Consider the following 26152-nt stretch of genomic DNA (forward strand, 5'->3'; position numbering starts at 1 on the left):
ATGTTGTGCTGGACGGTACATCTGAACGGAGGGCCGGAGAAGGACTGCGATCACGCTGCTGTAGCAGTGGGTCACAAGGTGTACTCCTTTGGAAACTACGACGGGGAGCCCTACATGGCGGTCCACGTCTTCAACACAATGTCTCTGCGCTGGATGAAGTTGTGTCCGGTGATAACTGGACGAGGAGGAGAACGTCGTCCCATCGAGGTTCCCTCGAGGCGCGAGAGCCACACGGCTGTGCTGATAGAAAACGTCATCTACATCTGGGGCGGACACGATTACGACGCGGGGGAGTACTGCAAAACGCTTTACGCGTTTGACGTCGACGCCCATGGATGGTTCAAGCCTGAGGTTTCCGGGAGCGTTCCAGAGGCGAGGGCCGGCCACTCGGCCTGTGTCTTGGGGAAGGTCATGTATGTCTTTGGGGGATACATTGACGAGAAGAACGGATGCTCTAATGGCGTCTACAGGTTGGACACCGCCGCGATGGTCTGGGCTTCAATTAAGATCGCCGGGCGCGCTCCGCCGCCGCCTGCTTCACAATGTCACTCTGCCACCGTCATCGGGGCGAAGATGTTTGTATTCGGGGGCCAGGGGGACCGCGATGAGGACCACTACGACAACGTGAGGGTTTTTGACACGGAGACCGACTGCTGGCTGAGCACGCCTTCTGCACAGCTTCGTCCAGAAAGACGCGCCTGCCATTCGGCCTTCGCTTACAATGGAGAGCTGTTCATAATCGGCGGAGACAACTTGAAGCGGACATTCAACGATCTGTGGAAATTTGTTCCGGAGACCTTCTCCTGGAAGGCAGTGGAGCCCAAGGGAAGCGTCCCATGTTTATTGGAGACTGGTCTATGCTGTTGCATGGTGGGAGATCGCGTCGTGCTCTTTGGAGGATACAGAACCATTCGGCCGGAGGTTGAAGACCTTGAACATGATGACACAGAGATGTCCGTCTTAGACCTGAGTCCTAGTCTGAAGACACTATGCAAGCTGACAGTTATTCAGTGCGAGATGGAGCAGTCTGGACTCCCTCGCGACCTCAGGTGGGAACTGGGGGCCATGATGACTACATAAATACAACACGTGTATCCGATGGAACAGAAGAAAGGCACAGACGAGGAGCTTGCCGCCCTTAAAAAAAGACCCTTTGAGCAGGAATGCTGCCTGCTTCCATGCCAAAACAGTTATGGAAGAGGACTTTTGTTTATAACGGAGAACTGGGATTGGGAGAAGAAGAACATGCCTGCAAAGGTGGAGACCTTTGTGTTTTTTTTTTATTCAGTCATATTTCTATTTCTGCTCCTTTTCCCCTCTACACCAAATGTCTTTGCCGAAAATAGCTGATGTCCAAGCTCACAATGTGTTGCGACGTGTTGTCCAAACTGGCTATAGTCTTCATGACAGTAATGTAGGCTCTCTCTCTCTCTCCAAACTGTCTCCTAGTCGCCCAAACGGTGAGACCTGGAACATCTCAGATCCAGTGACGGCTCCAGGGGGGGCCGTCACCCTGGTCCCCCTCCCCACAAACCACATTTTTATGAAAAATGATGACATGAATAAATAAAATAAAATATGTGAAAGACAATTGACTGACTTATATGTAAAGTGTGGGAGTCTCTGCATCTCTCAGGCTCTTTAATAAACAGAAAATACATTTTTACATTTTCAAAAACACAGATACTGTATACCAGCTCACAGCGTGTTGCGATGTGATGCGTTGTGTGCTTGTAGATCGGCCATTGTCAAATAGCCAATGCATATAGGGTTAAAGTGGTTTGATGCTATATTAACACATTTTGCTGGGGAACCCCACCAAGGACCCCTTGTGAACCAAGGGGTCCTACATAGCTCCTGCATGTAGTTTGTGTCATTCACTTATATTCTATTACGTAATCTCACTCTGCCACCACTGTGTATGAAACTTTGTCTTCAACATGACTAGTGTGAAGAGATACAATAGTAACACAACTCACTTGTGTTACTATTGTATCTCTTCATTCTCTGCATTAGCACTCTTCACACTAGTCATTATTTTTTACTTTAGCCCACTGGTTCTCAACGTTAAAAAAAAGAAAGAAAAAATAACACTGAGAATCTTATATTGTTTTGGGCTCCCAAAGATAAAATATGGTTTCATGTATTATCATTCTTCTTAATTTTCTTTATTATTATTATTATTATTACTATCATCATCATCATCATCATCATCATCACCAAGAAGTGTCATCGATTATTATTTTTAGGCATTATTTGGCTAATCTATGAATCCAGAAAGAAACACTCCGGCTCAGTAGGTGGCGGTAACCACAAAAAAAAACTCAATGACAAAAGTGAAGAAAAAACAGCTCCCTTCCGGGTGTGTGACGTGTGTTTGTTGTGGTTGTGTCAATGGTTGTCTAGGTAGCATCACAACCACAACAAAGCCTTATTTTTTAACCACATTACTTTAGTATTAGTGGGTGAAGCTATTATCCATGCAGCCTGGTGGGCGTCACAGTCAACACAGAGAGGAGCAGACACTTAGAAAGGACACAAACTGTTCTATACGTTTAATTTGACACAGTACAGCTAGCGTTAGCATCATTAGCATAGCGTTAGCATCATTAGCATTAGCGTCATTCGCATAGCATTAGCATCATGTCAGCTACAGAGGACGACACAGAACTGAGGGACCTGCTGATCCACAACCTGGAAAACAACGGCATCCTCAACAAACTCAAGGTAACATGTTAGTATTTATTTATTTATTTATTTATTGAAACACTCCCACTAGTATAGCCTGCTAGCCTAGCCTAATGGCCCAGTGGTTCTCAAACTTTTTCATGTCAAGGACCCCCAAATTGACACTTATTAGCCCACGGACCCCCATTTGAAAAGATATGCCAGGGACCCCCCTTAAGAGAAGATTTTTTACAGCTCTAGCAGTGATTCTCAACCATTTTAATTTCAAGGACCCCCAGTTTGACATGCATTAGGGCTACAGACCCCCATTTAATGTAATTTCTATCACTTGGACCGCAATCTATATTGTAAAAGCTATGTCGATTTAACTCAGAGAGTGTACAAATGTAACCAAGGGTCCATTTGGTTACATTTGTACACTCTCAGAGTTAAAGACCCATAATGGTCCATTTGGTTCCATTTGTACACTCTCAGAGTTAAAGACCCTAGGGTCCATTTGGTTCCATTTGTACACTCTCTGAGTTACAGACCCATAAGGGTCCATTTGGTTCCATTTGTGCACTCAGAGTTACAGACCCATAAGGGTCCATTTGGTTCCATTTGTACGCTCAGAGTTACAGACCCATAAGGGTCCATTTGGTTCCATTTGTACACTCAGAGTTACAGACCCATAAGGGTCCATTTGGTTCCATTTGTACACTCTCAGAGTTACAGACCCATAAGGGTCCATTTGGTTCCATTTGTACACCATAGGGTCCATTTGGTTCCATTTGTACACTCACAGAGTTATAATAATATAATAATAATGTTTATTGTCCCCAAGGGGAAAATTGTCTTCACAAGGCTAAGGTCTGTTCACAACAAAACAACATAACAACATGACAACAGAAACAACATATCACAAGACAAAGACATGAGGACCCCACTGTACACAGAAAACCCTCCTATGGACGGGGCAGTTGGTTTAGTTGGTTTAGTTACAGACCCATAAGGGTCCATTTAATTCTTTCCTACAGCCGGTTCATCTACATAAACGTTCAGATCTTAAATACTAGAAAATGTGCTCCTCGCAGCACAGGTCTCCGCCAGTACTGTTCCTGATTAATCCTGTCTTAAGTGTTACTTGATTAATCCTGTCTTAAGTGTTACTCCGCCATTTCTCAGCCATTTCGTGATTATTCCTGTCTTACTTCACTTTGAAAGAGACCAAAGATATGCCAGGGACCCCCCATAAAAGAAGATTTTTACGGCTCTAGCAGTGATTCTCAAACATTTTAATTGCAAGGACCCCCAGTTTAATGGCATTTCTATCTCTGGGACCCCAATTTATATTGTAAAATCAATGTTAATTTAACTCTGAGAGTGTACAAATGGAACCAAATGGACCGGGTCCATTTGGTTCCATTTGTACACTCTCAGAGTTACAGACCCAGAGTTACATTTGTACACTCTCAGAGTTACAGCCCCATAAGGGTCAATTTGGTTCCTAACTATCCCTTATTTAGCTGGGGACCCCCTGGAACTCCCTCAAGGACCCCTGGGGGTCCCCGGACCACACTTTGAGAACCAATGGTGTACTGCACTCTGATACATTAGAACTCTAGGATTTAAAAAGGTTTTAGGTTATTGAACAATACGGAAGATACGGGTACACTACTTAGACCCGACCGCTTCAACTCACATCGATGGCCGTGGGGTCAATACTTTATATTTGAAATGTGAACGTTTATGTAGATCCGGGGTCTTCAACAGGGGCTCCGGGACCCCTAGGGGGTCCTCAGAGTTACTACAGGGGGTCCGCCAAATCTTTGTGTGATATGATTTTTTTTTTACCGTAACCACTTGAACCCTAGCATCCCTTTTCTGAGGAGAACTTTAGCCAAAAATAGCAGATCTACAAGCTCACAACGCCTCACGCTGCGAGGCGTTGTGAGCTTGTAGATTGGCTATTTTTTGGCAAAGAGGTATAGGTGTAGAGGGGAAAAAAGAGCAGTCCAAGTAAACAAAAAAAGTTTAATCTGAAACATAATTTTATACAATTTAGAGGGGGTCCCTGCTTCATCTCTCTCTCAGCTAGGGGGTCCCTGGCCTGAAAACGTTGAAGACCCCTGATGAACGGGTTGTAAATGAGAAAGTGTCGACCCCAGGAACAAGTTGCGCCATGACGCTTGTGAGTCGTGACAGACGAGACGAGCGTCATGTGAACCATGGCTACCTTTAGTCCTGCAAGTGGTTTTCAAACTCTCCCATTCAGTGGTGGAAAAAGTACTATATTGTTTTACTTAAGTAAAAGTATCAACACTGAAATGTAGAAACACTCTGTTGCAAGTTAAAGTACGGAATTCAAAATTTACTTGAGTAAAAGTACCAAAGTATTTGTATCAAAATATACTTAAAGTTAAACTACTCACTATGTAGAATGTCCCATTTCACAAGTTTTCAAATGTTAAAAATGCATACAAATCTTTTGAAAATAGCAGATCTACAAGCTCACAATGCGTTGCATGAAGAGCTTGTAGATCGGCTATTTTCAAATGGCCGAAATGTATATAGGGCTGAAGTGGTTGATGTATGTTTTGTGATAATAATCAAAATCTTCAAAGTGACCAGTGGCAGTAACTAAAGTTTTCAAATAATCGTAGTGGAGTAAAAGTATATTTGCCTCTGAGATGTAGTGGAGTAAAAGTGTGTGTGTGTGTGTGTGTGTGTGTGTGTGTGTGTGATGAAATGTAATGGTAAAGTGACTATGTTTCCATCTTGCAGGCAGAGATGCGTGCTGCAGTGTTTCTGGCCATGGAGGAGCAAGATAAGCTGGAGGTAATGGTCCATGTTCTGCTGATCTTATCTATGTGTTAACTATTTAAATACGTTATTATACTATTAACCACATGAACCCCTCCCTATACACGAATCCACGGAGCGCTGCCCTGCGCGCAGCCATTGCTGCGGTGTCAACGATGCACGGACGCGACACCGCAGCAATGGCTGCCTACAGGCAGCTACAGGCAGCGTGTCTGTGGATTCGTCTATAGAGCACCGAAGTCTGCGAGGGCACTGCCCCCCCCCTGGGTCATGGATTATTCTTGGGGGTCCCCAGCTAAAGTAGTTAATGTAGCGTCACAATCATTTTAACCACTTTAACTATTATTTTATACTTTAGCTATTCAAAAATAGCAGATATACATGCTCATAGCGCTGCACCACGCTATGAGCTTGTAGATCTGCTATTTTTGAAAAATCTTGAAAATGTGTGCAAATATTTGAATATCTATTTTCCAAAGGGAACATTTTTTACTCAAGTTTTTCCTCCTGGGGGTCCCTGGAACAATATTTTTTAGTTGAGCGTCCGCGGCCAAATTCATATCATTTTGGGGGTCCGTGACATGAAAAAGTTTGAGAACCACTGCTTTACAGACACTGTGCCGCCCGAGCGCCCTTTAGAGCAGCTATTTTTGGCGAAGTGATTTGGTGTAGAGGGAATAACAGAGTGGGCCTAGTATAGATCCATGGGGGACCCCAGTCAGGAAAGTACAGTATATCGTCACTGTCTGGAACGTTTGTTGTTCCAATAGATTCAATTAAGTTCTTTTCTAATGTGCAAGCTCACAAAACGCCACCAAGTGACGCGTTGTCAGCTTGTAGATCGGCTATTTTGACTAATTCTCTGCGACACTTTTGCACGAAGAAGTAGGGCATTCATTTGCAAAAACGACTAAGTTGAACTAAGTTGGAGATGCAAGGTTTCTGCCCTACAGCACTGGTACAGGGTCTAAGTGGTTATAAGTGTTCACTGTAACTATTTATTTACTTCACCATTAACTAACTAGCTGCTGTTTGTCTTTTGTCCCCGAACCAGAACAAAACACCGCTTGTCAACGAAAACCTGAAGAAATGCCTCAATACCAAAGATGGTAAGTTTTGCTCTCTGGGGAATGCTAATTGACAAAATTCCCTAAAACATTGGTTCCCAAAGTGGGGTCTGGGAACTCCCAGGGGTCCTTGAGGCGGTTCCAGGGGGTCCCCAGCAAAATCTGTGTTAATACAGCATCACAATCATTTTAACCACTATCCATTTATACGTTGGCTATATATATTTCTTTGCAGATATACAAGCTCACAGCGCATCACTTATTGCCGTGCTGTGAGCGTGTACATCTGCTTTTTTTTTAAATGTTCAAGTGTTTGAAAAATGTTGAATAATTTAGTAATAATGTCCTGCTCCCCATTGATTAACCCGTGCATATTGATCTGGCTAGAGCAGCTTTTATTTTTTATTTTTTTTATAATTTTTATCCCACGATTTTGTAACCCACATTTTTTCACCCAGTGCCAATTGCCTATGTAATCCTGGGCACTACCTACCCTCTGCCAGCCTAGGGAGAGCCCAAGCTGAAGCTCATGCCTCCTTCAATGCATGAGGAGCAAGCAGGCCGCTTCTTATCACCCGACAGGGGGGAGTTTCCCTGGTTGGACATAGCGCGTGGAAGGAACACGTTATTCCAACCAGTTCCCTTCTCCTCCATCAGGCGCCCCGGCTGACCAGGGGGAGGCAGTATAGTGACCAGGATTACTACATGTTTTTGTGAGGGTATTAACTACCCTAGGAGACACGGGGAGAACATGCAAACTCCACACAGAGTAGGCCCTTTCGCCAACCCCACCTAGGGTATGGGCGCCGATGACATGGAGGAGAGAACACGCCCCCAGCGCCCACAGCGTCCCTGGCGGGAATCGAACCCAGGACCTTCTAGCTGTGAGGCGACAGCGCTACCGACTGCGCCACCGTGCCCCCGAGAGCAGCTTTTAATTATACATTTAATTTGTCTTTTTCCCTGCAGGTCGTGTGGTAGCCAGTCTGGTGATAGACTTTCTCCAGGTGTTCAACTTGGACTTCACCCTCGCTGTGTTCCAACCAGAGATCAACTCTGTGAGTATGAACCCAAGCCCAGGGATTCCTCCACTATTTACTATTTCTTACCATTTAGCCATTTTCGGCGTTTCCAGCAAGTCAGCGATCTGGTGACGAAATTGCACGAGAAACTGTCCTGAAGTGTAGCTTCGGCCGTGTTATTAATCAAATGATTATGACTAGAAGTAACTAATGGATATTGAGAGGAATGTGTCCGCTTCCTCAAGCTACAACACATGCGCGCGCACACACACACACACACACACACACACACACACACACACACACACACACACACACACACACACACACACACACACACACACACACACACACACACACACACACACACGCACACTCACACACAGTACCTTCCTTCAGTAAAAACAACCACTAGATGAGCGTATCACTATACTGTGACGGTTTTAACAATTGTGAAACCCAGGGTTCCCACGGTCATGAAATTCCTGGAAATATTTTGAAATTAGAAAAACTGTTTTCCAGGCCCTGGAAAAGGTTTGGAATTAAATCAAATGTTTTGGAAAATGTTCAAAACTGTTAGTTTTCAGGATTCAAATTCTAAAATGGCAAAAGTAGCAGATCTACAAGCTCGAAACGCGTCGCTTCGCGATGAGAGGGTTCTCCCCGACAGCAACAAAATACATTGTTTTTTGTCAAACATTACGTGAAAGACAGGTAAAATGTAGTAACATGCAGTGCTACTTGATATGTTGTTAGCTTGTAGATCTGTTCTTTTTGTCACGTGACACCTTCGCTCGAGTCCATCTTGGGCGATTGATGGCACACTGGTTTAAGAGTCTCATTATTGCACTGTATGATTTCTATAGTCCTGGAAATGGGGTTAAAATACTTTGGAAAAGTTATGGAAAAGTTTTGAAAATTCATTGTGCGTCAGCAGCAAAGTGAGGTGGATAATTTACTGTGTTGTCCGTCCGCACTATGCCAGTGGTTTTCAAACTTGTGCAATGTCACTTGATTTCTAAGAACCCCCATAACTCTGAGAGTGTAACAAATGGAACCAAATGGACCCATTTGTTACACTCTCAGAGTTACAGACCTGTAAGGGTCCATTTGGAAGTCCCTCAACACCGAGGGTCCCTGAACCCCGAATCCAGAGCTACTTAGAAGTGCAAGAAGAACTGAATAAGCATACGTTACTAAGCATGTAGGGTGGCAACTATCAATTGTATTCTTGGCCATTATGTTGATTAATCAAATAATTGAGAAGCACGTTTTAATTTTGTGAATATCATAAACAAGTCAATAAACCGCTTAAAGTGTTATTTTATACTTAAAAGATTTATGCAGGTGAATGGAAACGATTATGCAAAAATAATTGAGATTATCTCAAGTAATTGCGATCAGGTGGACATTATTTTATTATTATTAATGTTTAATTATGATTAATGTTTTCCCTATAGATGAATGGACTGGACAGCCGCACACAGGTGTGTTGTGAGCTGGGCATGTCGGAGACGGACGTGAACAGGAACTCTCCTCTGCTGCTGGAACTGACCAAGTCTTCAAGACACACGCACAGTGAGGTACACTACAACTCCCACAATCCACCTGGACTGTTCTGTATCACTTTCACTTCAATGGTCATTAAAGCGGCACTATGTAACTTTTTTCAAATTCATAAAATTTAATTTTCTCCAATCTGTGTCGTAGAGTATGTTAAAGCAGCACTATTTAGTTTGGGGTATTTAGACACAAATAACATGGCAGCCAACATCACACACGCACGCACGCACGCACGCACGCACGCACGCACGCACGCACGCACGCACGCACGCACGCACGCACGCACGCACGCACGCACGCACGCACGCACGCACACACACACACACACACACACACACACACACACACACACACACACACACACACACACACACACACACACACACACACACACACACACACACACACACACCACCTTTAAAGTTCCATTTCTCTAACTATACGTGCTGCTGCTCTGAGGTCAGATTGTGTAAACTAAAATGCATGTGTGTCCTCTCTCATGTACCCCGTCCTGCTGCTCTGTTACCAGGGAGACAAAGCTACAAACATTCCAAAGGTAATTATCTAATTATAATGTGTGTGTATGTGTCACGATTTTCCACAAAAATAGCAGATCTGCAAGCTCTACAAAAAAATATTTGTTTTTTTTAAATCTTGAACATTTGTGCAAATCTTTGAATAGAACATTTTTAACTCAAATCAGGTCAGTGGAACAAAATATTTTTATAATACAATTGTTGGGGTCCTTGACATGAAAACGTTAGTGAACCACTGATATAGCAACGTACGTTTTTCAGAAAACTGGTTCATGTTGAAGAATATTTTCAAACATTTTCTAAAATAGTGGAAATAGCCCATCTACCAGCTCAAAACACGTCTCATTGTGACGCGCTCACAATGCGTCGCATTGTGAGCTTGTAGATCTGCTATTTTCCAATGGCCGAAGTATAGGGCTCATGTGGTTAGCCTGTTTTGTAATAATGATCAAAATCTACAAATGAACAACTAGTAACTAAAGTTTTCATAAAATATTGTACTTTCGTAAAAGTACAATATTGTCCTCTGAGATGTACTGGAGTAGAAGTAAAAGTATTGCAAATTGTAAACACTGAAGAAAGTAAAAATACCTAAATTGTACTTAAGCACAGTACTTGAGTACATGTACTTAGTTACTTTACAAGTAAAATGTGGTGATGGTGACATCACTCCTGTAACGGTAGGTTAGTGGAACACACACAGCTTCCTGTTGTTCAGAGTCTCACCAGCTTTGACAAAACAAGCCTGTCCTATTTTCTGTGTGATGACTTGTGTACACACATACATCACACGGTCGCTTACATCACACGGTCGATCCATGGGGGAGTGATATTTGAATTAGGGCACAGATTCTTAATGTTTCCAGGACCCAAAATAATCTATTCAATATTTGAACTGGGACCCCCCCCCCCCCCCCAACCCATGCTGACAAGTACTTGGAATTGTAGGAGTTGAGGCATTACATTTAGTTTGTGAAAATAGCTCATGGAAATTTCTTTGGAACTTTTTTTATAGTACAGTTTGTTGATTACTGTTGACGCAGTAATGGTCTAATTTTTTAATTACATTCTTTATTAAAAAGGTCTTAAAAGTCATTCAATCCCAACTTTGCATAATTATCAATATCATTTCATTATTAGCATAACCAATAATATAGTTATTATTACTACTGCATGTCCTTAAATCTGTTTTATAAGCTACCATGATGATGATGATAATAGTTATTATTATTATTATTATTATTATGTACATTGGACAGATACAAATGTCTCCCTCTTGTTCTCCAATTAGGAACTGTCCCCAAAGCAAATAGCAGACGCCAGGAAGAAGTTTGACTTTTATGACAAGGTGACACACACACACACACACACACACACACACACACACACACACACACACACACACACACACACACACACACACACACACAGTTTAACAATGTATTTATGTCCACACACAGGGAAAGCATACAGGGACACAAATGTTTTAGGTGCAGTAGAGGTTACATTCACAAACTCATGGATATAACACGCATGTCACTCAGCACTCCATGGGCACACGTAGCGGCGGCGCTGCCATACATGGCAGCAGAGACGGCACAATACTTGTGCCAGGCTTTCTGCCTCGTCTTTGGGCATTCATCCCAAGTTGTCGAAACCCTCCAACAACAAGTCCGTGGGTAATTACATTACATTACATTACAGTCATTTAGCAGACGCTTTTATCCAAAGCGACTTACAATAAGTCAACATAGGTAGGGAACAAAACTACTAATCACCAGAAGTCTTAAGTGCATTTTCTGCAAAAACAAGCAACCAAGAGTATACCTAGCGCTAAGGTAAAAGTGCAATATATCAGCTACCTATTTCCTTAAACAGATGAGACAAAATAGCTAAATCAAATGAGCTGGAGCTAACTCAAATAATTGTAACGACTAAACAAGATCCAATAAAACAATGCAACAATAAAACAAGCGTTCGTACAACTAGTTAACAACAAGTAGGCAAGGTGAAGAGTAAGGGTAGTATTTCCTGAAGAGGTGGGTTTTCAGCCTGCGCCGAAAGATGGGCAGTGACTCTGCTGTCCTGACATCAGTGACTCTGCTGTCCTGACATCAGTGGGAAGTTCATTCCACCACTGTGGGGCCAGAACAGAAAAAAGTTGTGACCGTTTGGATCGCCCAGAAGGACCCTTGAGTGACGAGGCAATCAGTCGCCCCGAGGTGGCAGGCCGAAGTGGTCGGGCAGGGGTGTAGGCATCAACCATAGCCCGGAGGTAAGAAGGAGCTGTTCCTTTCACTGCCCTATAGGCTAGCACCAGGGTTTTAAACTGGATGCGAGCCGCTAGGGGGAGCCAGTGTAGAGAACGGAGAAGGATAGTTGTGTGGGAGAACTTGGGGCGATTGAACACCAGACGAGCCACCAGATCTATGTCCTAGGCTGGATCACCAGAGGAAACAAAGTTCTTAGTCTTGCACTGCTGCTTGGTGTTAAAGCTCTCTGTAGATTCTACCGGTGAGTAGTGTCTTCTTGTATGTAAGCTACATAGTCCACAGAAGTTGCAAGTGCATCCACTGCACCGACTACATTGACGATGGTAGTTACAACGGGGCAGTTTAACGTCATGCTCAGGACACACACACACACACACACACACACACACACACACACACACACACACACACACACACACACACACACAGTGCTCAGTGGGTTACTGTGTTGTGTTGCAGGACAGGAGTGGAGGCGTGCTGAGAGAAGACGTCAGATGTGTCTTCAGTGATCTCTTCCCTCATTTTAATAAGTACGTTCATACATACAGTAATACAATATGGATGAAAGTTCATCTTCTCAGGCCCGTGCTACACATATATGGACATTTTCCTAAACGTGTGTGTGTGTGTGTGTGTGTGTGTGTGTGTGTGTGTGTGTGTGTGTCGTAATAACAGGAACATGTTGGAGAGTTTCATCAGTGATGAACTAAAGACCACAGACAAAGCCTCACGGAAGAGTAAATCTCATCATTATTATTATTATGTTGATTATCATAACGTTGCTTGCTGTCAGGCAGAAACCCTGTAACCATATTTTAACTTGTACCCAACACTGCTTTCTTTATTTTCTTCGGAAATGAATGCTTTACATGTTCTTACTACAGTGTCAAACAAAAGTAGCAAACATCTATAAGGTCATAATGTGTCGTGTTGTGACACGTTTTGAGCTTATAGAGCTGCTATTTTTTATAATAACTACATTGGATCCATTGGAACACAGGCTCTTTTTTACATTTCCTGAAGAGTAACCAGACACGATGTGTGCTTTGTGTTTGATACAGAGACAGACTTCCAGGAGTTCTTGGGCTTGTACAAGCGGCTGTTCGCTCAGTGTCGCACTGTGGTAAGAATCCTTACTTTAACTTTATATATATGTGTGTGTGTGTGTGTGTGTGTGTGTGTGTATATTGTGTACTGTTTTCCGTACTAGGCCCACTGCCTTGCCGGAAATAGCCGATCAACAAGCTCACAATGCATTGGAACACAACACGTGGTTAGCTTGTGGATATGTCATTTTCACCACATGTTCACCTATTATGACATGGCCAGCCTGTGGTCTTTAGGGTCCATGTGCTGATGCCAAGTCGTCGTCGAGGCATCGGTGGTAGCCAGACATTCACAGGGTCTGAAAACCCCATTCAGCATTTTTAGTCTGACTTCAGAGACAGAGAGAGAGAGAGAGAGTCAGAGAGAGAATACAAAAACTAAGCAAACAATAGTTTTTGAAGGAGGTCAGAAAGGTAGCTGGGAGCCGTGTCATCAGCGCCCATACCCTAGGTGGGGTTGGCGAAAGGGCCTACTCTGTGTGGAGTTTGCATGTTCTCCCCGTGTCTCTCAGGGTAATTGATACCCTCACAAAAACATTTAGTAATCCTGGTCACTAAACTGATGGAGGGGAAGGGAACTGGTTGGAATAACGTGTTCCTTCCACGCGCTACGTCCAACCAGGGAAACTCCCCCCTGTCAGGTGACAAGATGGTCAGTTTGCTCTCATGCATTGAAGGAGGCATGAGCTCGGCCCTGGCCTCCCTAGGCTGGTGAGGGGAGTGTAGTGCCAAGGATCACTTAGAAAATTGGCACCGGGTGAAAAATAAGGGTTACAAAATCGTGGGATAAAAAAAAAAAAAAAAAAAAGGTAGCGGGGAGCCTGGTTGTTGAGGGCCTCGTAGGTGGTGATCAGACCGTGACCACATGCACCCTTGTGGAACACATGAACGTTGAAAGGAATGTATGTAGCACAACATGGATTGTGTCATAATTGTGATTTAAGGATATTTTTGTCACTAAAACCAATGAATAATCATGATAAGAATATAAGATCAATATTGATCAGAATAATCGTGCTAATTATTTTGGCTGAAGAGGACAGTCACTGTGTGAAGGGGTGTCGTTTTAACACTATTCTGTGTCATTATGAAGGTTATGGGTGACGTCTGCGAGGTGAGCCGTCCATCCAACAGGTTTGAGGAGAAGATGACCAGTAAGGTGCGTTTGTCCTTTCACCAATACCACATATCCAAAGATAGTGTGATTACTTCCACGACCGTACTAAAGGGCAACCTCTCTGTTTTCTCTCAATCTCTGCCATGTCGCACACATGCGACAAATGAATGTAAACAAGACCAGTAATACCGTGAGCCGTGTGTCACACCAAAAGTGGTGTCCCATTGAATACGTTAGAATGATTACGCAATCACCACAGACCGTAACGCATCAGTCACCGATTTTCGTGTAACACCTGGACCGTGCATGCATAATATTTTCTGTTAATGGGGCTGAACAATATAGGCAATAATGTTTCTACCAAATATCTCTTAATGCTATTGTGGGGGATGACTCTTGTGAGATTTGTCATTAATGATCACCATCAGATAATACATTAGCCTTGGATCAAGACGTGACATTTGTTTTTATCATTTGTGTATGTTTGTCAGTCTTAGATACCATCCCCAAATATCCACTGGTATTACATGTTTAATATCTGTACTTCTTCTTACATGTATAAAGTGTAACATACAATATATAAAATCTAAAGTGCTTACCCTAAAGCCACCGATGTTACCTGACCTGGTCCTTTGTTGTGTAGTATTCCGTAGTGTTCAATAAAGAGGTGTTATATCCCAGTGGTTCTCAGCCTTTTCAGGCCGTGACACCCCCCCAAAGTAATCATATTTGAACTGGGGACCCCCATTTTGTTTGACTCGGTTCCACGGATAAATATTGTGAAAATAGCAGATCTACAAGTTCACAATGCCTCGCGTTGCGATGCGTTGTGAGCTCTGTTGTGGTCCCGACCCACAGGTTGAGAACCACTGCTATATCCCATCTGTGCTGAAGATTCCCTGTATTCCTCGATGAGTGTAGTGGCGCTGTTGCAATGACATGCCAGCACAGACGGGATGTCGGAAAGTATTAAATAAAACCTGTCAGTCTTGGTCCAAGGCTAACCCATTAAGACCTGGAACTGTGTCATTTTTAGATTTGAGCTAAAAAGCCTTATTTTACACTTTGGGCTATTCAAAAAATCGTGAAAATGTGTGCAAATCTTTGAATATATATATTTTTAAAGCGAACCATTTTTAACTCAAATCTTTGCTTCAGGGGGTCCCTGGAACAAAAGATTTTGATGGGGGTCCGCGGCCAAATACATATAATTTTGGGGGTCCTTGACATAAAAAAAAGTTTGAGCACCACTGATATAGAAACATACGTTTTTCAGAATACTGTTGAGATTTAGGAGACATGTAGAATCGGCTTCAGGTCTCAATGGGTTATAAAATCTGTCAGTCTTGGTCCAAGGCTAATAGAACATGTGTGTGATGTGTAGATTCCCAGGTTTAGAAGTCCACAACAGAGAGTACAGGAGCAGTGTTCTGCTGAGGTAAAAAAAAACAACAACCACCTTGCAGTAGGGAAGTCACTGAAACCAGTGTTTTCTCTGTGTTTCTGCAGCAGCCATGTTGAATAGCACCGCTTACAGTGCAGGGATTCCGTCTTTGGGGGGGGGGGGGTTTAGAAGTTGGACAACAGTGCTGCTGAATAAACCCGGAGGAAACACTGGACGCACGTCAACAATCAACCAATATTCACTCACACTGATACACACCATTTGGCATCCCTTAACTCTCTCAGTGAAAAATATGTTCATACTGTGCCAGCAATTTACTTTATTTTTTTTAAGTAAAAAAAAAAAGTGCTTAGGAAGCAAGATACAGCCTTTTTCAATTATAAGTTAAACAAGGAGTGGATGGAGCTGAAAATCTTCAGATAATGATATCTTGGGTTCTGAACATTTAAAGACATATTTTTTAAACTCTGGATTTTTCGTTCTGGCACTGAGGGCATTCAGAAAAAACTCGGGACATCTCGTTGTGTGGCACTGAGAGAGTTAAGGGCCTTTCACACCAAGCACGATAACTATAACGATAACTTTTCTGTTTTATGTAAAAACCACTCTCAACTCAAGTGTACTGCAGACTCTCACAATTATTGTTATAGTTATAATTATCGTGTTTGGCGTGAATGGCCAAATTCACTCCAAACCTCTGAGTTTAGTTGATTTAGGTAAGCCAAGTGGACTGCATTTTAACCAATCCATTCACTTGACTGTATAACGATGGCACACAGTAAAATTTAACCATTTGTGTTTCTGAGTGTACAAAGAACCAAAGGGATCCACTTGCTTACATTCGTACACACCCAGAGTTGAAAGAACACTCTGGTTTCTTTACAGTAAATGCTGTGTCATCATGCCATGGTTGAACTGCTATGCTGTTAGCTACAGTAGCTAGCTCTCACAGACATGCTAACAACACAATCACGCTGTTCCCTTACCTGCTCCAAACCACCTCATGCATCTCTACCTGATTTGCATGTTTGTTTGTTTTTACTAACAACTCCATTAATGTTGCTAGAATAATGTGCAGTGCTCTGAGAGAGACAGTAGCAATGTAGACTTATCCCTGGGTTTTTGACTGGGTTGTACTGGTCACTGTACAAACCAGTGCTGATGGACTGGTTTGGTGCTGCTCCTCTCTGCTTTGAGTTCTGTTGATCAATGAAAATCCAGTCAGATCTTCTCTTCTCAATCTCCACTGGTACTCCACTGGTACTATCAATGAAGGTAGAAAAAGCCCCCCCCCAAAAAAAAAAATATATATACAGCGGTGGAAAATGTACTAACTAAGTACATTTACTTAAGTACAATTTTGAGGCATTTGTACTTTACTTGAGTATTTCCAATTTCCAATACTTTTACTTCTACTTCACTACATCTCAGAGGCAAATATTGTACTTTCACTCCACTAGAATTATTTGAAAACTTTAGTTACTTTGCAGATTTTGATTATTGTCACAAAACATACAAAGTAAAACAATTGTTTTACTTTTTCCACCACTGTCCACTGGTACTATCAATAAAGGTAGAAAAAGACCCCAAAAAAAAAATATATATATAAAAAAAAAAAAAAAGATCTTCTCCTGTCCCCTCCTCAGTCAAGTGTTTCTTAATCTTAATCTTTTTTTTTTTTACAGGGAGTGGAGCTGGCCCGCGGCGACCCCATCGTGACCTCCGGGGGGCCCGGGGTCAAAGGTGACGTGGGCCCAGGCTCCGGCAGGCCCGGCGACGCGTCCAGAGACGGCCACAGTTCCTCCTCCGTCCTGCGGAGGGCGCTAGACCTGGACGTGGAGGAAGACGGCGACGAGGGAGACTCCTTCTTTGACGACCCTCTCCCCAAACCACAGAAGACCTACGGCTGGTGAGAGAGACATTATGGCCGATCTACAAGCTCGCAACACTCTACGACAGGGGTCTTCAAACAGGGGGTCCGGGACCCCTAGGGGGTCCTCAGAGCTACTATAGGGGGTCCGCCATATCTTTGTGTGATAGGAGTTAGTTGTTTTACATTAACCACTTGAACCCTAGAATTCCTTTTCTGAGGGGAACATTAGCCGAAAATAGCAGATCTACAAGCTCACAACGCCTCGTGCTGCGAGGCGTTGAGAGCTTGTAGATCGGCTATTTTTGACAAAGAGGCTATAGGTGTAGAGGGGAAAAAATAGCAGACTTAAGTAAAAAAAAAACTTTAATCTGAAACACAATTTTATACAATATAGAGTAGGAGGTCCCTGCTCCATCTCTCTCTCAGCTTAGGGGGTCCTTGGCCTGAAAACGTTGAAGACCCCTGCTCTACGAGCTCATCGTGTCACAACTTGTGAGCTTGTAGATCTGTGTTTATTCTCAATGTTCAACTCCAGAATAGAGAAGCCCTCTACACAGTCAAATCCTTAGTTAATTTAACTCTTTGACTGCCAGAAATAAAGCAAAGTTTTCCACACCACTGCCAGCGATTTTCGAGTGTGTTCACTGACCTTTGAAAAATCCTAGAATATTCATCTCCAGTATGATCGATCCCCCGATCGCTTTAAAAGGCGTATCCGAGTCTCGTAGAATCGGGGGGGAGGGGGGCTGGGGGGGTGAGCCCGCCGTGAGCATCCGTTCCATAGTTGTGGCCAGTTGAATCTAGGCTGTTTTTGCCAAAAAGCTACAGAAACAGTGGAAAAGCCATTCTTCCAGATCGAATTACAAGGGAGAGAAGAGGCTGTTTGTATTGCGATCACGTGACCCGCTGCTCCTCTCCTTCTCTGGGAGCCATACGGTGACCGATAGGCGAACGAATAGAGCCATCTACTGGAAAACCACTGAAAACACAAAATCTCGTCATTCTCGTTGTGTGTGGGCCATGGCAAAATATGTCGAGAAATCTCGTCGTTGGCAGCCACAGGGTTAATTTTTGTAACTCAAAAGTGTAGGTCCATTTGGTTACACTTGTATCTGGGATGTTCACGCACAACCATCTCATATTGTATATCTGCTATTTTCATCAAGTACTATTTGCCCCAGAACGGTGTTCATGAGATTAAATAAGGTTGTCTGTTAGTTAGGGAATTTTAGCAATATGTGTGGACCATCTGTGAAAAAATGTACTACCAATAGCTTTCTTCACAAATGTGTTCTTATAGGTGTCTAGAATCACCTCTCAATTAATGCAAACCCAAATCCTCGTGGAAAATCCTGGAGAGCCAATCAAAGTTAAGGAGCCCAGAGGGCTTTGGTGAAAAATATTTAAAAAAATAAAAGTCTAAAATGAACTTGTGAGGTGTCTAACTAGGGGTTTTCAGGGGTGCTGAATCCATTCCAACCATTATTTTTGAGTAAAAATGTCTCCCTGGCCATCTAATATTGGTATATTGGTTATTGTTAGTGTATAATCAGTGTATAATCAATGTAAGGGATTGGGGTGTTGTTGAATTGATTCTATTCTGAAAAATAAAATAAGAAAATATTGCTAAACACTTGATAAGAGTGTACACCTACTGTGCACATGCTCAGTGGGATACACTGTCTGCATGTGGGGAAGGAGCAGGAGTGTTGCATCCTGGCAAATATGTCTGGACGATTTTAAGGTACGGTAGATTATCTACTTTTTGGCATTTATTTTCCTCTGCTGGCAAAACATTTGATTACTGTGAATTTAGATGTCAATTTTCTCTAGCCTATTGCTTACAACCATTAGTTAAACAATCATGACACTTGTCTTTTAGTAGACAACATGGAAGAGGATTCTGTAGCTTGTCTTAAGGTGCTTCATCTGTGGTGGTCCTGAGACTGAGATTCAAAAGTCACCCAAAAAGGCTATGCACATTTTTTGTCTTATTCTGAGAGTGTGGATGATGCAGCATTAATCATGAGGACTGGAACAACTGAGATGACCCCAAACTAAGATACCACTTGGAATGCAAAACCGATCTATACAGTCGTGCAAGAAGTACAGTATATCCACTGGATATCGTAAGTTTTTTTTCATTGTGATGAAAGTTGCCACTTGCAGATTTCAATCCTATTCTATGTTGTGAGTGACATCATAATTTAATAAAAACTTAAAACATAATCTATTCTTTAGAGCAAGAGGAGCAAGTCCAACGGCCAGACAGGAAGAAAAGACGCAGGGCATTGTCTGGGTCAAGTAGTTCAAGTGCTAGCTGGCACACTTGATCTACCATAATACTTGCATCCTTTGCAATGAAGGTATCAATGCTGGCACATTGAAAAGAAACCCTGGTAAGTCTTTTGTATGTAAGATTCAAATGAATTTTGATAATTGTTTTTCTTGCTCCTCATATAGGCTTCCACTCAAAGTCAAATAATTTAATCATGCACATACTGTATGTGGCTACCTTTTATCCAGACAGAGCTTGGCAGTTGTATCGTGCACCTGATAATGTCTACCAGGACCGACTGAAAAGGAGTTTGATGCAGAGAGCAAAGCGACGAGGTGATGACTGGGGACTTGAAGTCGCTGGTCGCCTGGTGGCAGAAGAGGCAGTATATCATATTCGATGCAGAAGAGACTTTGAGAACCCTGTTACAAAGTCTGAGGTAACATTATATGGATACACAATACAGCTGTACAATACAACTCACATTTCTTATCCTTTATTAGTCCTCCTCATTCCTGGACCCATATCAATCTTGCAGAATAAATTATTTTGAAGTCAAAAGTTTCACTATTAAAAATTATATTTCTTCCCTCAGGATAAGAAATGTGAGTTGTATTGTACAGCTGTATTGTGTATCCATATAATGTTACCTCAGACTTTGTAACAGGGTTCTCAAAGTCTCTTCTGCATCGAATATGATATACTGCCTCTTCTGCCACCAGGCGACCAGCGACTTCAAGTCCCCAGTCATCACCTCGTCGCTTTGCTCTCTGCATCAAACTCCTTTTCAATCGGCCCTGGTAGACATTATCAGGTGCACGATACAACTGCCAAGCTCTGTCTGGATAAAAGGTAGCCACATACAGTATGTGCATGATTAAATTATTTGACTTTGAGTGGAAGCCTACAGTGAGGAGCAAGAAAAACAGTTATCAAAATTCATTTGAATCTTACATACAAAAGACTTACCAGGGTTTCTTTTCAATGTGCCAACATTGATACCTTCATTGCAAAGGATGCAAGTATTATGGTAGATCAAGTGTGCCAGCTAGCACTTGAACTACTTGACCCAGACAATGCCCTGCGTCTTTTCTTCCTGTCTGGCCGTTGGACTTGCTCATCTTGCTCTAAAGAATAGATTATGTTTAAAGTTTTTATTAAATTATGATGTCACTCACAACATAGAATAGGATTGAAATCTGCAAGTGGCAACTTTCATCACAATGAAAAAAAACTTACGATATCCAGTGGATATACTGTACTTCTTGAACGACTGTATAGCTCGGTTTTGCATTCCAAATGGTATCTTAGTTTGGGGTCATCTCAGTTTTTCTAGTCCCATGAAGTCTTCTGATTAATGCTGCATCATCCACACTCTCAGAATAAGACAAAAAATGTGCATAGCCTTTTTGGGTGACTTTTGAATCTCAGTCTCAGGACCACCACAGATGAAGCACCTTAAGCCACAAGCTACAGAATCCTCTTCCATGTTGTCTACTAAAAGACAAGTGTCATGATTGTTTAACTAATGGTTGTTCAATGTAAGCAATAGGCTAGAGAAAATTGACATCTAAATTCACAGTAATCAAAAGTTTTGCCAGCAGAGGAAAATGAATGCCAAAAAGTAGACAAACTACCGTACCTTAAAATCGTCCTGACATATTTGCCAGGATGCAACACTCCCGCTCCTTCCCCACATGCAGACAGTGTATCCCACTGAGCATGTGCACAGTAGGTGTACACTCTTATCAAGTGTTTAGCAATATTTTCTTATTATATTTTTCAGAATAGAATCAATTCAACAACACCCCAATCCCCTACGATTGATTATACACTGATTATACACTAACAATAACCAATATACCAATATTAGATGGCCAGGGAGACATTTTTACTCAAAAATAATGGTTGGAATGGATTCAGCACCCCTGAAAACCCCTAGTTAGACACCTCACAAGTTCATATTAGACTTTTATTTTTTTTAATATCTTTCACCCAAGCCCTCTGGGCTCCTTAACTTTGATTGGCTCTCCAGGATTTTCCACGAGGATTTGGGTTTGCATTAATTGAGAGGTGATTCTAGACACTTATAAGAATACATTGGTGAAGAAAGCTATTGGTAGTAAATTTTTTCACAGATGGTCCACACATATTGCTAAAATTCCCTAACTATGTGTGTGTGTGTGTGCGCGTGCGTGCGTGTTTTCATGCAGCAGTTCTCCTCTGGGTCAGACAGAGTGAGTATCGCTATCATTAACACAACACACAATGCTCACAGTAACACCAGTCACACAACAAACGGTATCACCAGCCGGAAAAGCAGTGAAAAGGTCTTTTTTCATCAATCCATTCGATTAGCAGAAGTTTTGGTTTGATTTCTGCGTGATTTTTTCCTTTCCTTGTCTCCTTACCTTACGTATCTATCCCGTCTCCTGTGACTATATCCTGTTTCCTGTAGTCTCGCGTAGCCACGACCAGCGTTCTACCAACCGTTCGCAGTAGCGGGGGGCTGGGGGGGGGGGGGTGGAGAGCCTGACATTCCAGGAGGACAGTAGCCTGGGATCCAGCCTGCTTCGCTACGTTCGGCGGACTTTTTTTTCTCTCTTCGCTTATCAGTCTGGAATGCCTCCTATCTCCAAGTGAGGCGGGACATGGCATACGGCTGGAATCGTGCTGTGGCTTCTGATTGGTCTGTGGTGCGGGGCGGGACAAAAAAAACGGTGTGATCGTTGTGATTCGTCATTCGTTTGAACAACATCCAATCAGCAACGAACGTAGCGAAGCAGGCTGGATCCCAGGCTAGGAGGACAGTACTCCGTGATGGAAAATAATGCTCGGCGCTGGCATTGCCTGGGGGGGGGGGGGGGTGTTATTTACGATTCTGTGTGTGTGTATATGTAACGCCCGGGATTCGAACCCGGGTCTCCCGCGTGGAAAGCCAACATCTTAACCACTAAGCCAAAGGGAATTCCCTATAGCTCGGGGGAGATATTAGACTTTCAGGCCATCAGGTTCTGTATCTGTTACATATGTCCTGTTTCCTGTGACTATCCTTTCTCCTGTGTGTGTGTATATCCTGTTTCCTGTGACAACGTATCCTTTCTCCTGTATGTATGTCCTCTCCCTTGTTGACTACATCTCCTCTCCTGTGCTGTGTGTGTGTGTGTCAGTGTTGGCTCAGTGAAGGAGGACGGTGTCTCTGGGTCTCTAAGGAGAGGCGAAAGCCTCAACGAGTGAGTCTGCAGTGCATTCTCGTTCACTCCCATTTCACCCGCCTTTTATGCTCGTTCACTCCATCGTCGTTTGTTCATGGGCATCGGAAAAGCATCAGACACTGCCTAAAATGCTGGATCGGCATCGGCGAGTATGCCAATCCCGATGCCATTCCGATACCACGTCATTTATCACATTGATGCTATGCCATTTACAGACTCATTTATTGTGTATTTTGAATGCGTCAATTGATGTTGCACAACCGTTTTTTGTTTTAACCCATTAAGACCTGGAACACTTTAGATGTCTTTGGCTATTCAAAAATAGCAGATATACAAGCTCATAGCGCGGCACCGAGTGCCGCGCTATGAGCTTGTAGATCTGCTATTTTTGAAAAACCTTGAAACATTTTTTTTAGATGTTTTTTTTCAAAAACTGGATTTAGACAACATTTTTAAGAATCGCCTCAAGTCTTAAAGGGTTAACTAATTCAGTAACGTGTAGCTGCTCTTTAACACATTACCCGCCTTGATATTAAACATTGTTTTTTTATCCCCATGCCAGCGTAATTACCTTAAATAGACGATGTGGAAGCCACGTTGTGTACAATCTTTTGTTTTTTTCCGTCCCCGTGGGTAGGCGGGGGGATCAGTGTATCCACTGGGACAATAACATTCCAAGCGCGAGCAGCCATTTTGGGGCTATGGCCCGTTGAAAACCCCCAAGGAACCCTGAGACCCCCACTTCTACAACCACTGTCCTAGATTTATTTCTAATTATACACTGGTATCGGATCGGTACTCAGTATAGACCGATACGCACGTTTTGAGAATCGGTATCTTGAAGGAAAAAATGGTATGGGTACATCCCTACAAACCACCCAGCAATGTGGTTCAAATATGAATCACTAAAATCAGTTTTCATGTGTTTTTGCTGTTGAGACTTCATAAAATCTGATTCCAGTCTGAATAGGACACAAACCTGATTTAGGAGCACATCCTTTCTGTTATTTTCAATGTCTTTCCTTTTCAATGATTCTCTCCCTCTGTCAGTCTGTCTGTCCTGGTTAGTAGGGGTGTAACAGTTAATCAATCTAATCAATTATAAAAGTAAATAAATAATATCATTTTCATTAGAAAATATCAATTGTCAGGGAAAAATAGAAATGCAGCTTTTTGGGGGGGAAAGTTACGAAAATAGCAGATCTACAACCTGACAATGCGTTGCACTATGACACGTCAGTTTGTACATCTGCTATTTTTGTGTGACAAGATCTACTAGTGGTTTATCAGACTACTCTATAGAGCACCGAAGTCTGACGTAATTTACACATCCTATCTGGTTTGCGGTTTTCCACCCCCGTTCTGAATTCCCATAGATGTCTTTCATATCGTGTCAAATAAGAACTGTATTCCAAAAATAAACAAATGATCCCGGCGGTTTGACTCTTATGGATATGAAGCATCAACTGACGGTGAGAAAACACTAATGTTACTTCCGCCGAATTAGTTACATTTTCGCCAGAAACAGACTGTATCAAATATAAGTGACTGACTATCATAATCGATACAGAACCTCCTCCCTGACAATATCGCCGAGACAGTTTGTTTATTCTTATATGAGACGATTCTAAGATGACCCAATGTTATTCTCCTTAGAGAAACCTTTACGAACCAGGGGATGAACGAGTGACGTCAGGACTTCTGACTCTATTTAGTTGATTTAGTTGATTTAGTTGAAACAATCATTACAATTATTTTGCGTCAATTCATCAATAAAGACACTATTATTTGATTCATCTAAAAAGCAGAATTGCTGGAAAGATAATTTATAGTTTCATCCCTGCTGGTCAGTGAATGTGTTTTTCTCTTCAGTCTGTCTGTTCTGGATTTGGACGGGGTCTCTGAATACAGACTCAGCCCTGAACACAGGTCAGAGTCTTTACCTCTCTGTGTGTTTCTGTCTCTACCTCTACCTCTCTGTGTGTTTGTGTTTGTAATTCTGAACACAGGTCAGAGACTTTACCTCTCTGTGTGTTTGTGTCTTTACCTCTGTGTGTTTGTGTCTTTACCTCTCTGTGTGTTTGTGTCTCTACCTCTACCTCTCTGTGTGTTTGTGTCTTTACCTCTCTGTGTGTTTGTGTCTTTACCTCTCTGTGTGTTTGTGTCTCTACCTCTACCTCTCTTGTGTTTGTGTCTGTAATTCTGAACACAGGTCAGAGTCTTTACCTCTCTGTGTGTTTGTGTCTCTACCTCTCTTGTGTTTGTAATTCTGAACACAGGTCAGAGACTTTAACTCTCTGTGTGTTTGTGTCTTTACCTCTCTGTGTGTTTGTGTCTTTACCTCTCTGTGTGTTTGTGTCTTTACCTCTCTCTGTGTTTGTGTCTTTACCTCTCTGTGTGTTTGTGTCTTTACCTCTCTGTGTATTTGTGTCTTTACCCCCCCCCAAGCCCCTAGGAATACATAGTGACAATTACCACCCTCCCCGTCCCCGGCTTCCCTCCCTCGAACACGGGCCAATTGTGTTCTTACAGACGCTCGGCAAAGCCGGATACCTCTCTGTGTGTTTGTGACTCTGACACTGAATCGACAAAACACTGCTATTTCTCTGCTGTGTTGTGACAAAGCAGCTATGTTAAATGCAAAGTCTATGGCAGTGGTATAGGTCTGTCCCACTTTTATGTTATGAAGTGTGGAGCTCTCTGTAAACCACACCACTGTTGTTGTTGTTGCTGTGTGATGCTAATTATTAATGCCTATTAGGGCTATCACGATTACACATTAAGTTGACCATTAACTGTCACACACATAATTGATTAACGATCTAATTGTTTTAGGCATTGAACATATGAAAGTATGAATATTGTTTATTTATTTCTGTTTAGTTTTTAGGCTTCATAATCTGAAATGGCACAGGGCAGATATTATGACAAATAACTAAATATACAAAGAAATCACACATTTATAAATGTTATGCTTTAATTATTATTTTTTTATAGCGGAAATAGCTGATCTACAAGCTTGTCGGTCGGCCATAAGCGTATAGATCGGCTGTTTCTGCTATTTTTGGAAAATGTTTGTAAATGTATCAGGGTTCCCACAGTCATGAAATATTCTGAAATATTTTGAGATGATAAAACAAAAGAATTCCAGGCCCTGGAAAAGGTTTAGAATTAATCACATGTTTTGGAAAATGTTTGGCTATCGTC

The 26152-nt window shown here is 42.4% G+C and overlaps 2 protein-coding genes across 4 annotated transcripts in view; both read left to right on the forward strand.

The window, feature by feature from the left end:
• LOC311063031 (kelch domain-containing protein 3-like) lies at positions 1-1080 on the forward strand (the record flags this gene model as incomplete). Its single annotated transcript, XM_084082247.1, has 1 exon — positions 1-1080. One exon carries the CDS (start codon positions 1-3, stop codon positions 1078-1080), a length of 1080 nt encoding a protein of 359 aa, XP_083938373.1.
• Positions 1081-2381: 1301 nt separating this feature from the next.
• Positions 2382-26152, forward strand: part of cep43 (centrosomal protein 43) — a 30594-nt gene continuing 6823 nt past the window's right edge. Inside the window, exons 1-16 of one of the 3 annotated variants that reach the window (XM_084083225.1) lie at positions 2382-2592; positions 2628-2727; positions 5452-5505; positions 6545-6599; positions 7527-7615; positions 9040-9162; positions 9672-9698; positions 10970-11026; positions 12411-12481; positions 12627-12688; positions 13013-13074; positions 14151-14216; positions 15559-15612; positions 17265-17488; positions 22901-22963; positions 24818-24874. In XM_084083225.1, the coding sequence (XP_083939351.1) occupies positions 2644-2727; positions 5452-5505; positions 6545-6599; positions 7527-7615; positions 9040-9162; positions 9672-9698; positions 10970-11026; positions 12411-12481; positions 12627-12688; positions 13013-13074; positions 14151-14216; positions 15559-15612; positions 17265-17488; positions 22901-22963; positions 24818-24874 (1148 nt within the window). In that variant the 5' untranslated portion in view covers positions 2382-2592; positions 2628-2643. Of the gene's footprint in view, positions 2728-5451; positions 5506-6544; positions 6600-7526; positions 7616-9039; positions 9163-9671; positions 9699-10969; positions 11027-12410; positions 12482-12626; positions 12689-13012; positions 13075-14150; positions 14217-15558; positions 15613-17264; positions 17489-22900; positions 22964-24817; positions 24875-26152 lie in introns of all 3 variants that reach the window. The other 2 variants (XM_084083226.1, XM_084083227.1) reach the window with 2 other exon arrangements.

The sequence above is a fragment of the Gymnoscopelus microlampas genome, assembly GCF_963454915.1.
Source record: "Gymnoscopelus microlampas genome assembly, chromosome: 16".
NCBI lineage: Eukaryota > Metazoa > Chordata > Actinopteri > Myctophiformes > Myctophidae > Gymnoscopelus > Gymnoscopelus microlampas.